Genomic DNA, 13302 nt, shown 5'->3' with positions numbered 1-13302 from the left:
GCCTATATAAGAGAAGTGAGCTCAGACTCTCCAAGTCATTAGGTCTGCCTAGAGCTAAAAGCCAAACTGTGCGGCTAAGCTAATGCACTTGCCCAGACTCCTAATAATTAGCAGTGCCTGCTGCAATCCAATATCTTAATGAAAGCTCATGTCTTCCTTTCTGCTGACTTGTAATGTTTTGCTTGGATAAATGTATGTTAGGAGACATCATAATTAAGCTCAAGAAGATGTTTAGGTCACCAGGGAACATCTTAAACCAAGCTCTGTTTTGTAGCATCGGTGAAAAACTCAGCTATACTGCGGAGGGACATGGATTAATGCGTCTCTCTTCTGATTTACTGAGCTCACAGCCCGGCTCTGCCAATGCACCTCACTGCTGCCCTGCAGCACACTTTGCTGTTCCAGTACTGACAACCCCTCACACCCTCAGCTCTGCCAATGCACCACACTCCTGCCCTGCAGCACCCTCTGCTATTCCTGTACTTACTGACACCCCTCCCACACCCACAGGTCTGCCAATGCACCTCACTTCTGCCCTGTAGCACCCTCTGCTGTTCCAGTACTGACACCCCCCCATGCCCACAACTCTGCCAATGCATCTCACTCCTGCCCTGCAGCACCCTCTGCTGTTCCAGTACTGACACCCCCACGCCCACAGTTCTGCCAATGCACCTCACTCCTGCCCTGCAGCACCCTCTGCTGTTCCAGTACTTACTGACACTCCCCCACATCCACAACTCTGCTAATGAACCTCACTCCTGCCCTGTAGCATCCTCTGCTGTTCCAGTACTGACACCCCCCATGCCCCCAGCTCTGCCAATGCACCTCAGTCCTGCCCTGCAGCACCCTCTGCTATTCCAGTACTGACACCTCCCATGCCCACAACTCTGCCAATGCACCTCACTCCTGCCCTGTAGCACCCTCTGCTGTTCCAGTACTGACACCCCTCACACCCCCAGCTCTGCCAATGCACCTCAGTCCTGCCCTGCAGCACCCTCTGCTATTCCAGTACTGACACCTCCCATGCCCACAACTCTGCCAATGCACCTCACTCCTGCCCTCCACTAAAGCCCAGTCATGGATAATTTCTGTTCTGTGATTTATCTAAGGATTCAGTGTTGCCAACAGTATAAATCCATTTGGGACATCGATGACTTTATTTAAAATATTTGTCACCCACCCTTCCATGGTTCAGGGCAGGGTACAAAATACATACATAATAAGCAAAAACATGATAAGCAAGGACAAAACTTAATAGTTCTGATCTAAAAATGCAGTTGTGAGCTGGTCTCTATCCGATGACTGTAGGGAACCCCAGGAGGCTTGGCTAGGGGCCAGAAACCTGCAAGGATGTTTTGGGGTGGCCTGAAGCACTTTCTGAGCTGGGAGGGAGAGGAGGAGGAATGCCATGAATGATATAGTAGGAAGGGGGATAAGAGAAAGAAAATGCAGAGATGTATCTTCTTTCCTCAACCTGCTTTACTGTGGCGCAGAATGAGGTAGCATTCAGAAAAGTGTTGCACTGTGCAGTGGGTTCTGTTTTAATTAAAGTCATGTCCTCCCCCATCTTTGGCACTTTTCTTCCTTGTCTTGCAAACACTCCCAGGTCTTGCTGCAGCCTTGGGAGGTGCAAACACGTGGCACTGAATTACCACTTCAGAAACAGGATGCTCAAATTCATGGACCCTCGATCTGACTCAGTATAACAAATTCTTATGTTCTTATGGGGCCCAGATCACTGTCTGTCCACTCCTGGTCCAGAGCTTGTCTAATGGTTGATGGTAGTGAGTTCATAAGAACATAAGATTTGCCATACTAGGTCAGACCAAAGGTCTATCAAGCCCAGTAACCTGTTTCCAACAGTGGCCAAGCCAGGTCACAAGTAACTGGCAGGATCCCAAGGGGTAGACAGATTCCAAAATGCTTATCCCAAGAATAAGCAGTAGATTTCTGCAACTCTATCTTAATCATGGTTAATGGCCTTCTCCTCCAGGAACTTGTCCAAAACATTTTTAAAATGCAGCTACACTAATAGCTTTCACGACGTCCTCTGGCAACGTATTCCAGAACTTAATTATGTGTTGAGTAAAAAAATATTTTCTCTTATTAGTTTTAAATGTATTACCCAGTAACTTCATTGTGTGTCCCCTGGTCTTTGTACTTTTCAAAAGAGTAAACAACTGATTAAAGTTTACTCATTTCATTCCACCCATTATTTTGTAGACCTCTATCATATCTCCTCTCAGCTGTCTCTTCTCCAAGCTGAAGAGACCTAAACTCTTTAGCCTTTCTTCATAGGGAAATTGTTTCATCTCCTTTATCATTTTGGTTGCCCTTCTCCAGGGGTAGATTGGCCTATCGGGGGATTGAGCATCCCCCGGTGGGCCGGTTGCGCTAGTCACATGGTCTGCCAAGCACGGCCATGACAAAGCCACGCTCGGCAGACCACGTGGTATCTCCTGGGCCGGCCTCGGCAGTGAATCCCCGGGCCGGTCTTCATCGGGAATCCGCCGCTGCCCTTTTCTGTACCTTTTCTAATTCTGCTATATCTTTCTTGAGATGTGGTGACCAGAACTGCACACAACACTCAAAGATGAGGTCGTACCATGGATCGATACAGATGCATTGAGATATTCTCAGTTTTATTCTCCATTCCTTTCCTAATAATCCCTAGCATACTATTTGCTTTCTTGGCTGCTGCTGCTGTACACTGAGCAGAAGATATCAATGTGTACTATTTTCAACGATAATACCTAGATCCTTTTTCTGAGTGGTGACTTCTAATGTGGAACCTTTCATTAAGTAGCTATAATTTGGGTTACTCTTCCCTAAGTGCATCACTTTGCATTGTCCACATTAGATTTGATTTGCCATTTGTGTGCCCAGTCTCCCAGTTTTGCAGTGTTGTCTTGCAATTTCTCACAATCTTCTTGCGATTTAACAACTTTGAATAATTTTGTATCATCGGCAAATTTGTTCACCTCACTTTCTGTTCCCATTTCCAGGTAGTTTATAAATATATTAATTAGCAGTGGTCCCAGAACAGATCCCTGGAGCACTCTACTTGTCACCTTTCTCCATTGGGAAAATTTACCATTTAGCCCTATTCTCTGTTTTCTATCTTTTAACTAGGACACTGCCCCCTATCCCAAGATTTTTTAATTTCCTAACAAGTCTCTTGTGAGGGACTTTGTCAAATGCTTTCTGGAAATCCAGATACACTATATCAACTGGATCATCTTTATCCACATGTTTATTTATGCCCTCAAAAAATGTAGCAGATTGGTGAGGCAAGACTTCCCTTGGCTAAATCCCTGTTGGCTTTGTCCCATTAAACCATGCTTATCTAGCAATTTTATTCTTAATGATAGTTTCTACCATTTTGCCTGGCACAGAGGTCAGACTCACAGGTCTGTAGTTTCCTGGATCACCCTTTGATCCCTTTTTCAAAATTGGCGTAACATTGGCAACCTCTAGTCTTCAGGTACCACAGATGATGTTACTGATAGTTTACAAATTTCAGAGGGCTGGAACTACACCTCTGAAAGTCCTCTTCATGATGCTTATGAGACAAAGTTCCTTCAGTGCTGGAACAGCCAAACGAGCTTGTGCTAGCGAGCGTAGGGAGCAGGAGGGCATGAAAGGTAGGAGATGGTAGCTGAATTAGAGCAGCACATTGCTTGTAAGGACTTTGTGGGCTAGAGTTAGCATTTTAAATGTGGCCCGGTAGGGCATTGTGAGCCAATGGAAGGCCTTTAAGGTTGGTATGATCTTGTCAAACTTTCTTCCATTTGTCAGCATTTGTGCTGCAGTGTTTTGAATGAGTTGTAGCCACTGGTTTGGTTTGGGGGGCGTTCCAATAAAGAATGCGTTGTAGTAGTCCAGGCGGGAGATCACGCCTGGGTGGCTGCTGCAAAGACTGAGTCTTCAAGGAGTGATTGAAGATGTTGTAGTCAACGTAGTTGGGGGAGAAACCTCTGCTTTTGTCACTGCTTGAACTTTGGCTTTGGCAGTAAGTTTAGAGACCGGTAGGAGTGCTAGGCTTCGAACTTGGTGGCTGTAGAGGACTGTACCTTCCAGGGTAACCTTTGAGGTTAGGTAGTTGGGTTCTCCTTTCTCAAATCAGAGTACTTTGTGTTTTTTGTGGGCGAATTTCAGTTTGTTTAACATCCTTTTTAGGCCAGTAGTAGGCAACTCTGGTCCTGGAGTGTCACAAACAGGTCCTGGTTTTCAGGCTATTCACAATGAATATGCATGAGATATATTTGCATGCAATGGAGGCAGTACATGCAAATAAACTTCATGCATATTCATTGTGGATAGCCTGAAAACCAAACCTGTCTGTTGTACTCCAGGACCGGAGTTGTAAACCCCTGTTCTAGGCAATTGTTAAGGTTGTTTATGGCTTTGATTGGGTCAGGACCAAGTGGTATCATTAGCTGAATGTTGTATGCTTAAAAATGGGAGGTGGTCTGGTGGCCTCTGATGATTGTTGTAAGAGGGACCAGGCAGGTGTCGAAGATTGTGGGTGGGAGCACAGATCCTTGTATAACTCCATAAGGGAGTGAGTGGAGGGAGAGTGATAAAGCAGGTCCCAGAGAGACTGTCTGGTAGGTAGAGTGGTCCTGAAGGAAAGATGTGAACCAGTTGAGTGCAGATTCTGTTAAACCTAGGTCGAATAACCGAGTAATTAGAACTCCATAGCAACTCCTCCAACAATGACTGCAGAGCAGAACTAGGACACTTCCCTTACTACTTACCATACAAAAGTAATAATCAAATTATGATGTCATCTCAATAACGACAACACAGACTGCTTCCACTCCCAAGAACACTGTGAAGGAATACAAAACTCTGCAAAAAAAACCAACCCTCCCGCAAAGCCTATAGATCAAATCTGCCATGCCATCACACACCCAACTACCAGACTCACAGGTCGATTCAGTACAGTGCGCTCCGACGGAGTGCACTGTTAATCTGCGTTTGGCTGTGCATTTTCGACACGCTAGCTTTACCCCTTATTCAGTAAGGGGTAATAACATGTCAAAAACGCGCAGCTAACTCCCCGAAACTAATAACGCCCGCAACATGCAAATGCATGTTGATGGCCCTATTAGGTATTCCCACGCGATTCAGTAAGTAAAATGTGTAGCCAAGCCGCACATTTTACTTTCAGAAATTAGCGCCTACCCAAAGGTAGGCGTTATTTTCTGCCGGCACCGGGAAAGTGTACAGAAAAGCAGTAAAAACTGCTTTTCTGCCCACCCTGTGACTTAATATCATGGCGATATTAAGTCGGAGGTCCCAAAAGTAAAAAATAACTAAAAAAAAAAAAAAATGCTAAATCAGCCCGCGGCTCGCGGGTTGAAAACCGGACGCTCAATTTTGCCGGCGTCCGGTTTCCGAACCCGTGGCTGTCAGTGGGTTTGAGAACCGATGCTGGCAAAATTGAGCATCGGCTGTCAAACTCACTGACAGCCACCGCTCCTGTCAAAAAAGAAGCACTAGGGACGCGCTAGTGTCCTTAGCACCTCTTTTTACCACCGGCCCTAATTTGAATTTTTTTTTTTTACTGACTCGTGGGCGCTTGCCCGCTCTCCTGCGACTTTTACTGTATCGGCCTGTCAATCAGTAACCCTACTTATGAAAAGGCAGCAATGCAAATATTACCTCAAGTCCTAGAACAGCAATACACGTCATACTGGAAAACCTAACAAGCTGAACTGCAGAATAGCTCACTGTGTCACACAGGCAGACCCTTGCCAAAGAAAAAAGAAGTGACTGCAAATTAGACACATGCAGACAAAAATTTAAATGGAAGCTCGGAGAAGCCAAACTTTGCATGCAGTACAGCACCAGAGGAATAGAAACAGAAATGCATTTCCTCCTGTACTGAGCAAAATACAAAGTGATCAGGGGGACACACATCCCAAAAAAATTGACATATTCTAATCATTAAACTGAAAATAAAATGTTTTTATCTACCTTCCTTGTCTGGACATTTTCATTTTCTAATCATGTTGCTCCCAGTCAGTCTCTCTTCCTCTTTCCGCCATCTTTTAATTAACTCCTTTCCCTTTTGTCTCTTCTCCTTTTCTAGCTTTTCTGCTTCTATCCACTCATGGATAGATTTCACCCCTTCTTTTCCCCCTCTCTCATTCTCCCTCTTTTTACTTCACCCTCCATCTCCCTCTCTCATTCCCTTCCTAGTCCATTTCCCCACTGTCCCATCCCTCTCCAGCACTCGCCCTTTCCCCAGCTCTCATCCCGATCCCTAGGCCCCCACCCTCTGTACGGACCTCTTCCCCAGCCCTAATCTACCTTCCTCTGTTCCTCATCCTCTCACCAGCCCCAGCTGCTTTCCTGTCACTCATAACCTCCCCTACCTCCAGTCCTTTTCTTCTCTTTCTGCTTCCCCAGCCCCCTGCTCCCCATCCAATTTTCCCCATCTCTTACCTCCTTCACAAGCCCATCCTTTTCCATTGCATCTCACCCTTCCCCCATCTCTTTCTACTGCCTTTCACCCCTTCCCAGTTTGCTATGCCCTTCACACCATATCTCAGCCTTTCCTCACTCAGCTCCCTCCTCCTACCCGACATCTTATATCCACAGCCCCATCTCATACTCCCAATCCATCTAAAACAGCCCCATTCATTTTTCCCCCATCTAATTGTCAGGTCCCTAATCTCCCTACTCAGTCTCTGAGTCCCTGCTGTGTCCCAATCCCAAAGTCATCACACAATTCCAAACCAGTCTCTGAAAGCCCACTTTTCCCTCACAAACCCAACACTCCCCCTCTCCCACCCCCAATCTGGGAGTTCCTGCTCTTTCCTTTCTCTTCCCCACCCCTCTCCTCCCCCTCAATCTGAAAGTCACCAGTCTCTCCTCCCTCCCTTCCCACCCACCAAATCTAGGAGTCCCCTCCTCTCCTCCCCCTTTGAATCTCCAATCTCCCCCTCCTCTCAATCCCTCATCACCTCCTCAGACCCAGTCTGGAAGTCCCCACTTCCTCTTCCCCAGCCCCTGAATATAGACAATCTCATAGTTCCTGATTGCTACCCCTCTCCCTCCACCCAATCTGGGAATTCACACATTCCCCAAATTTGGACGTCCAGACTCTTCTCCCAACCCACTGGGTCTAAGAGTCCACACACTACGCATCTCTCCATCATTCCCAAGTCCCCGGGTCCTCCAGGAGCTTTAATCTTTTCCTATGAATGACCTTTTTTTTATTCCCCTCACCTTCCATCTCAGTGCTCTGCATTTGTAGCTCATTTGCTCCTGCTTCTGCGATACTGGTGCCTCTTCTCTTCCATCACACAGGCATGGTTCAATGACAAATGACTCTGTGTCTATGGAATCCCACGTGGTTCAAATAGTTTGTCATAGGATTGTTTGGGCCATGGACATACTGGAAGAGGAGAGGAGCCAGCAGGAGCGATCAGATTACAAGTACCAGACAGGGTACAGAGGTGGGGAGGTGAGCGAGATTAAAAGGTCAACCACAGGCAAGAGATTAAAGCTCTGGGGGAGAACCAGAGACTTGGGGCACTGAGGAAGGGACTCAGGGCATGGGCCCTGTGTGCTCATAGCTAACGATGCCCTGTCTCCATTCCTTTCTGAATAATTTCTAGCATTCTATCTGTATTTTTAACCATCGCCACACATTGAGCTGAGAATTCCCACGTATTGTCCACAATGACTCCAAGATCCTTTTCCTGGGTGGTGACTCCAAATACGGAACCCAGCACTGTGTACTTGTAGTTGGGATTGTTTTATACCTTTGTGCATTACTTTGCACTTGTCCACATTAAATTTCATCTGCCATTTAGATGCTCAGTTTTCTAGTTTGGCAAGATCATTCTGCAGTTTCTCACAGTCTGCTTGTGTTTTAACTACTGTGCTCTGAATAATGTTGTGTATTCTGCAAATCTGATCTCCTCACTCACTGCTTCCTCTTCTAGATCATTAATGAATAAGTTAAACAACACTGGTCCCTGAGGCATACCCTGAGACACTCTTCTATTTACTGTACCTCTTTCCACTGGGAAAACTATTTAGTACTATTGTCCTATCTTTTAACTAGTTACCTATCCACTGTAAGAACTCATCTCCAGTTCCATGACTCGCTACTTTCCTGAGGAATCTTGAGGGAGTCATGAGGGAGTTTATCAAACACCTTCTGAAAATACAAATGTATTGTGTTGACTGACTCATCTTTGTCTACATGCTTATTCACATCTTCTCAAAGAATTCTAATAAATTAGTAAGACATGACCTTCCTTTACTAAATCCATGCTAGTTCTTCCCCATTAAACTACTTTTATCCATATGTTTTGTAAATTTGTTCTTAGCAATAACTTCTAGGGATGTGAATCGTTTTTTGACGATTTAAAATATCGTCCGATATATTTTAAATCATCAAAAATCGTTAGAGGCGATATTTAATAGGAATTTCCCCGATTTATCGTCAAAAATCGTAAATCGGGGGAAGGGGGAGGGCGGGAAAACCGGCACACTAAAACATCCCTAAAACCCACCCGACCCTTTAAAATAAATCCCCCACCCTCCCGAACCCCCCCAAAATGTCTTAAATTACCTGGGGTCCAGTGGGGGGGTCCCGTTGTGATCTTCCACTCTCGGGCGTCGGGCGCGTTGATAGAAAATGGCGCCGGCGCTACCTTTGCCCTGTCATATGACAGGGCAAAGGTAGCGCCGGCGCCATTTTGGTTCCTGTTCCCCGACGTCACGAGCGTAGGAGATCGCTCCCGGACCCCCGCTGGACCCCCAGGGACTTTTGGCCAGCTTGGGGGGCCTCCTGACCCCCACAAGATTTGCCAAAAGTCTAGCGGGGGTCCGGGAACGACCTCCTGCACTCGAATCGTGTTGCCGTACGGCCGGCGCCATTTTGCTTACGGCAATATGGCCGGCGCCATTTTCTATCAACGTGCCCGACGCCCGAGAGTGGAAGATCACAACGGGACCCCCCCACTGGACCCCAGGTAATTTAAGACATTTTGGGGTGTTTCGGGAGGGTGGGGGATTTATTTTAAAGGGTCGGGGTGGGTTTTAGGGATGTTTTAGTGTGCCGGTTTTCCCGCCCTCCCCCGATTTACGATTTACATGATATTTAAAAACACAAAACCGCGACGATCCAATTCCCTCCCCCCCCCCCCAGACGAAATCGATCATTAAGACGATCCATCACACGATTCACATCTCTAATAACTTCTGCCATTTTACTTGGAACTGATATCAGGCTCTCCCAGGGGTCTGTAATTAGTCATCACTGGAGCCCTTTTTGAAAATTGGTGTTAGATTGGATACCCTCCAATCCTCAGATACAGAGGTAGATTGGAAAGATTACCAGTAGCAGATCAGCAATTTTGTATTTTAGTTCCTTTAGAACACTGAGGTGAATACCAAGAGGACCCGGTGATTTGTTATTATTTAATTTGTGAATTTGCTCTATCTTCTCTTCAAGATTCGCATTGATTTGTTTCAGTTCCTCCAAATCATCACCTACAAAGAATGGTTTCCGTGTGGAAATGTCCCCAAAGCATCCACAGGAAAGACCACAGCAAATAATTATTTAGTTTTTTCCAGTGTCTTTTTATTTTTATTTGATAGCCCGCTTTTAACCAATCGTATCAGCAGCTCTGTCACCATTACCCTATGTACCAGATTTGCTTTCCACTGAGAACTAGATGTAAAGTCTTACCCCTCTTATTGGTTCTAGGACCAGTTGCTCCAGGAGTACCTCCCCATACATCAAAGTAATTTTTCTCTGTGGTGACTGCTAATGTTTCATTTCTTTCCTTTTACAGAGTCGTACTCCATAGCTGGCAGTGATGGCAGCATCTCCACCTCGGTGGCCTCCATCCAGCCACAGCCTTCCACCAGCTCAGCCCCCAGTTCTCCCGGCTCCAAGCGTTCTGTCAACACCTTGAAGAAGTGGCTGACAAATCCTGTGCGGAAGCTGAGCAGCGGCAGCAAAGCGGACCGGCCTGTGAAGAAGGTGGAGAGCCGACCAAAAAGAGGCGGGGAGGGGAGGCGGAGGAGGAGCGCGGATGACGGAGGCCGAAGGAGCTTTGATCTAGGTGTGCTGGGCAAGATGGAAGACCCTCTCATGGTTCTCCAGGACACTAAAGGCATGGTGAGGAGACTTCTACATTTTGTCCTTCTCTGAGCAGGACAGTGTGATATAGTTCATACTATTCGTATTATATGAGATCTTTGGGATCCTTGTGTGTGAATACTCCATGCCCATGTCGCCTAGCACCTCCTTCTTCTCCTTTACTAGTTAAATGTCCTCTTTACATATATATATATATATATATATATATTATACAAGCCATTAAGCCTGTTAAAACGGGCGAGATGTTTGTTCCAAATGCCAATTAAGCATTGTGTGTGGAGGTGTCAGGATGCGTACTCTTCCCCCTCCACCCTCTCTCCCTTTCCACTCCCCTTGCACCCAATGCTCCCTCCTCCAGCTCCCCTCTCCTCTTACTCTTCTGCTGCCCCATCTCCCCAACCCTCTCCCACGTTCCCACTGCTCCTCCTCATCTCTCATTCTCCCAATGTTCCTCCTTTCTTCCACAGGTCCTCTCCTGCAGTCACTTCCCATTCTATCACCCCCTCTCCCCTCATTCTTCGATTATACTCCCCTTTCCCTCACTGCTCCTCACCTGCCCAGCACCCTTCTCTTCCTTATTCTCCCACTCTTCCTCCTCCGCCTCCTCTGGCCCTCCACTTTCCTCTTACTATCCTCTTCCCCCGCCACCCTCTCTCCCTTTGCACCCAATGCTCCCTCCTCCAGCTCCCCTTCCCTCTTACTGTCCTGCTGCCCCATCTCCCCAACCCCCTCCCCCTCTCACATTCTCCCAATGTTCCTCCTTTCTTCCTCAGGTCCTCTCCTGCAGCCCCTTCCCATTCTATCACCCGCTGGTCTGCTCCTGCAGTCCCCCTCTCCCCTCATTCTTCCATTACCCTCCCCTTTCCCTCACTGCTCCTCACCTGCCCAGCACCCTTCTCTTCCTTATTCTCCCACTCCTCCTCCTCCATCTACTGTGGCCCTCCCCTTTCCTCTTACTATCCTCCTTCTTCTAGTCCCTTCCTACCTTGGTCTCTGACATCATCTTTGTGCAGCTGGTAGGGCCTGGGATACAGCCCTTCTGCTGCTGGTGAGTCCATGTTTGTGTTTATTTTTGTTTACTGTGAGGCCGACGTGCTCTATCGCCCATGCATGCACGGCACGTCCGTCAGAGCCGCTCTGTATTGCACATTGAGCTCTGACCGACGTGCTCTGCAGGTCTCTCTCTCTCTCGTGCGTGTGCACGTGCCTCACCGCAGCCCTCACATGGCTCTATTTCCTCCCGGCTCTGCTCTGCTCTGACCGACGTGCTCTGCTCAACGTGCTCTCTCGCCCGTGCATGCGCGGCACGTCGGGCAGAGCTGCGCTCTACTGCGCATTTGCGGGCCGTTGGTCAGAGCCCATTTATATTGTAGATATCTATATACATATATATGTTTATTTGGCATAACAGTTCCTCCTTCTCTTTTGGCCCACCAGCTCAATCAGAAATTGCTTTTAAGGGCTATGGTACCATTAGCCTTTATTCACAACTACCTGGGATGTTTTACCTGTTTTTATATTCCTTGCCCAACTCAGCCCAGTAATCATAACAATAGTCCTTGGCCAAGGGCCACAGGCCATGACTCCCTCAGGAGCGTGGCAAATGTGGATCCTGAGTCTAGCCACTGGGTGTCACGGTTAAGCAAGGCTAAGAATCACTGTCCCCAGAGTCCATGAATGCAGCTGTTGTGGCATCCCCAGCCCTGGCCAGCACAGGGAGCAGAGTCCTGGGAATCAAACGCAGATCCTCTGCATGGCAGTGCACAGTATTTCTGAGCTACAGGCTAGCCCCAAAAAGACTTCTTTTTAATGTACACACTCAGTTACTGCAGAGGGGAAAGGAGATGGAGGTTCAGGATGTGTTGCTTCCTGAGTTAATGCCACCAAGACAGTAGGACAGCAACACTTCACTGATACGGACCACTGTAATTGCCTGTTGGACTGAAAATGGATGTTTCCTGGGTCACATTCTGAGCTTCTGCTCAGTATTCACACTAGAAGGAGATGGCAGTGGACTAAAGGCATAATGCAAGGACATGAGGAGTTGTGGAATGAGCACATTACCATTACAATATTCAATATACTGGCACCGCACAACTGAAAGTAGACAAGGCTATGGCATCTGATGGGTACATCCTAGAACACTAAAGGGGGCTAAAGGAGGTGCTGATTTATATCCCTCGCTGCTCTGTTCAATTTATTATTGGAAATAGAAGAGATTGCAAGAGACTGGGGAAGGGCAAAAGTGGTACCACTTCACAATAATGGGGCAAACTGAAGATCTATTAATTGAACATTCATGGTTAAAAGTAATGGAAACACTTTTGAAGGACATGCTAGTGCAGTACCTTGAAGCCAGTAGGTCATTACAGGATCATAGGTAACATGGTTTTTCACAAGGGGAAAATCCTGCCAAACAAATTCTATTGAATTATTTGAGGTAGCCAGAGTAGCAAATTAGGGAAGCTGCAGTAGATGTGGCTTCTCTGATTTTCAGTAAAGCGTTTGATACTGTTCCATATAGAAGAGTACAGTAGCTAGTCTGGGAGACGCTGGTCATTAGGGTCCACTCTGGTGAAGGGAAAGAGACTAGTGGAGTGCTAAGTTCAGTCCTTGTCATTGTCTTTATAAGTGACATTGTGGAAGGACAAGAAGGGACAAAGCCAACATGGATTTAGCCAAGGGAAGTCTTGCCATCCAACTTGCTACGTTTTTTTGAGGCATAAATAAACATGTGGATAAAGGTGAGCCAGTTGATATAGTGTATCTGGAGTTCCTGAAAGCATTTGGCAAAGTCCATCATGAGAGACTTCTTTGGAAATTAAAGACATGGGATAGGGGGCAGGGTCCTGTTGTGGATTGGGAAGTGGTTAAAAAATAGAAAACAGAGAAGGTCTAAATGATACATTTTTCCAATGGAAAAAGGTGAATAGTGGAGTGCCCCAGGGATTTGTTCTGGGACCACAGATTTTTAGAATATTTATAAATTAACTGGAAATGGGAACAATGAGTAAGATGATCAAATTTGCCAATGACACAAAATTATTCAAAGTTGATAAATCACAAGAAGATTGTGAGAAATTGAAAGCAGACCTTGCAAAACTAGGAGAATCGGCATGCAAATGGCAAATGATATTTAATATGGACAAGTGCAAAGTAATGCA

At 46.6% G+C, this 13302-nt stretch overlaps 1 protein-coding gene across 4 annotated transcripts in view; it reads left to right on the top strand.

Moving 5' to 3' along the window:
• The window catches only part of ARHGEF25 (Rho guanine nucleotide exchange factor 25), a 211100-nt gene that overhangs the window by 123158 nt on the left and 74640 nt on the right, over window positions 1-13302 (top strand). For all 4 annotated transcript variants that reach the window (XM_029594923.1, XM_029594922.1, XM_029594924.1 and 1 more), the window contains one exon: window positions 9828-10156. In XM_029594923.1, coding sequence (XP_029450783.1) covers window positions 9828-10156 — 329 coding nt within the window. The remainder of the gene's footprint in view (window positions 1-9827; window positions 10157-13302) is intronic.

Source organism: Rhinatrema bivittatum, chromosome 3, assembly GCF_901001135.1.
Source record: "Rhinatrema bivittatum chromosome 3, aRhiBiv1.1, whole genome shotgun sequence".
Lineage (NCBI taxonomy): Eukaryota > Metazoa > Chordata > Amphibia > Gymnophiona > Rhinatrematidae > Rhinatrema > Rhinatrema bivittatum.
Note: the sequence above shows the minus strand (reverse complement) of the source record. Positions and strands in the feature narration are given on the sequence as shown.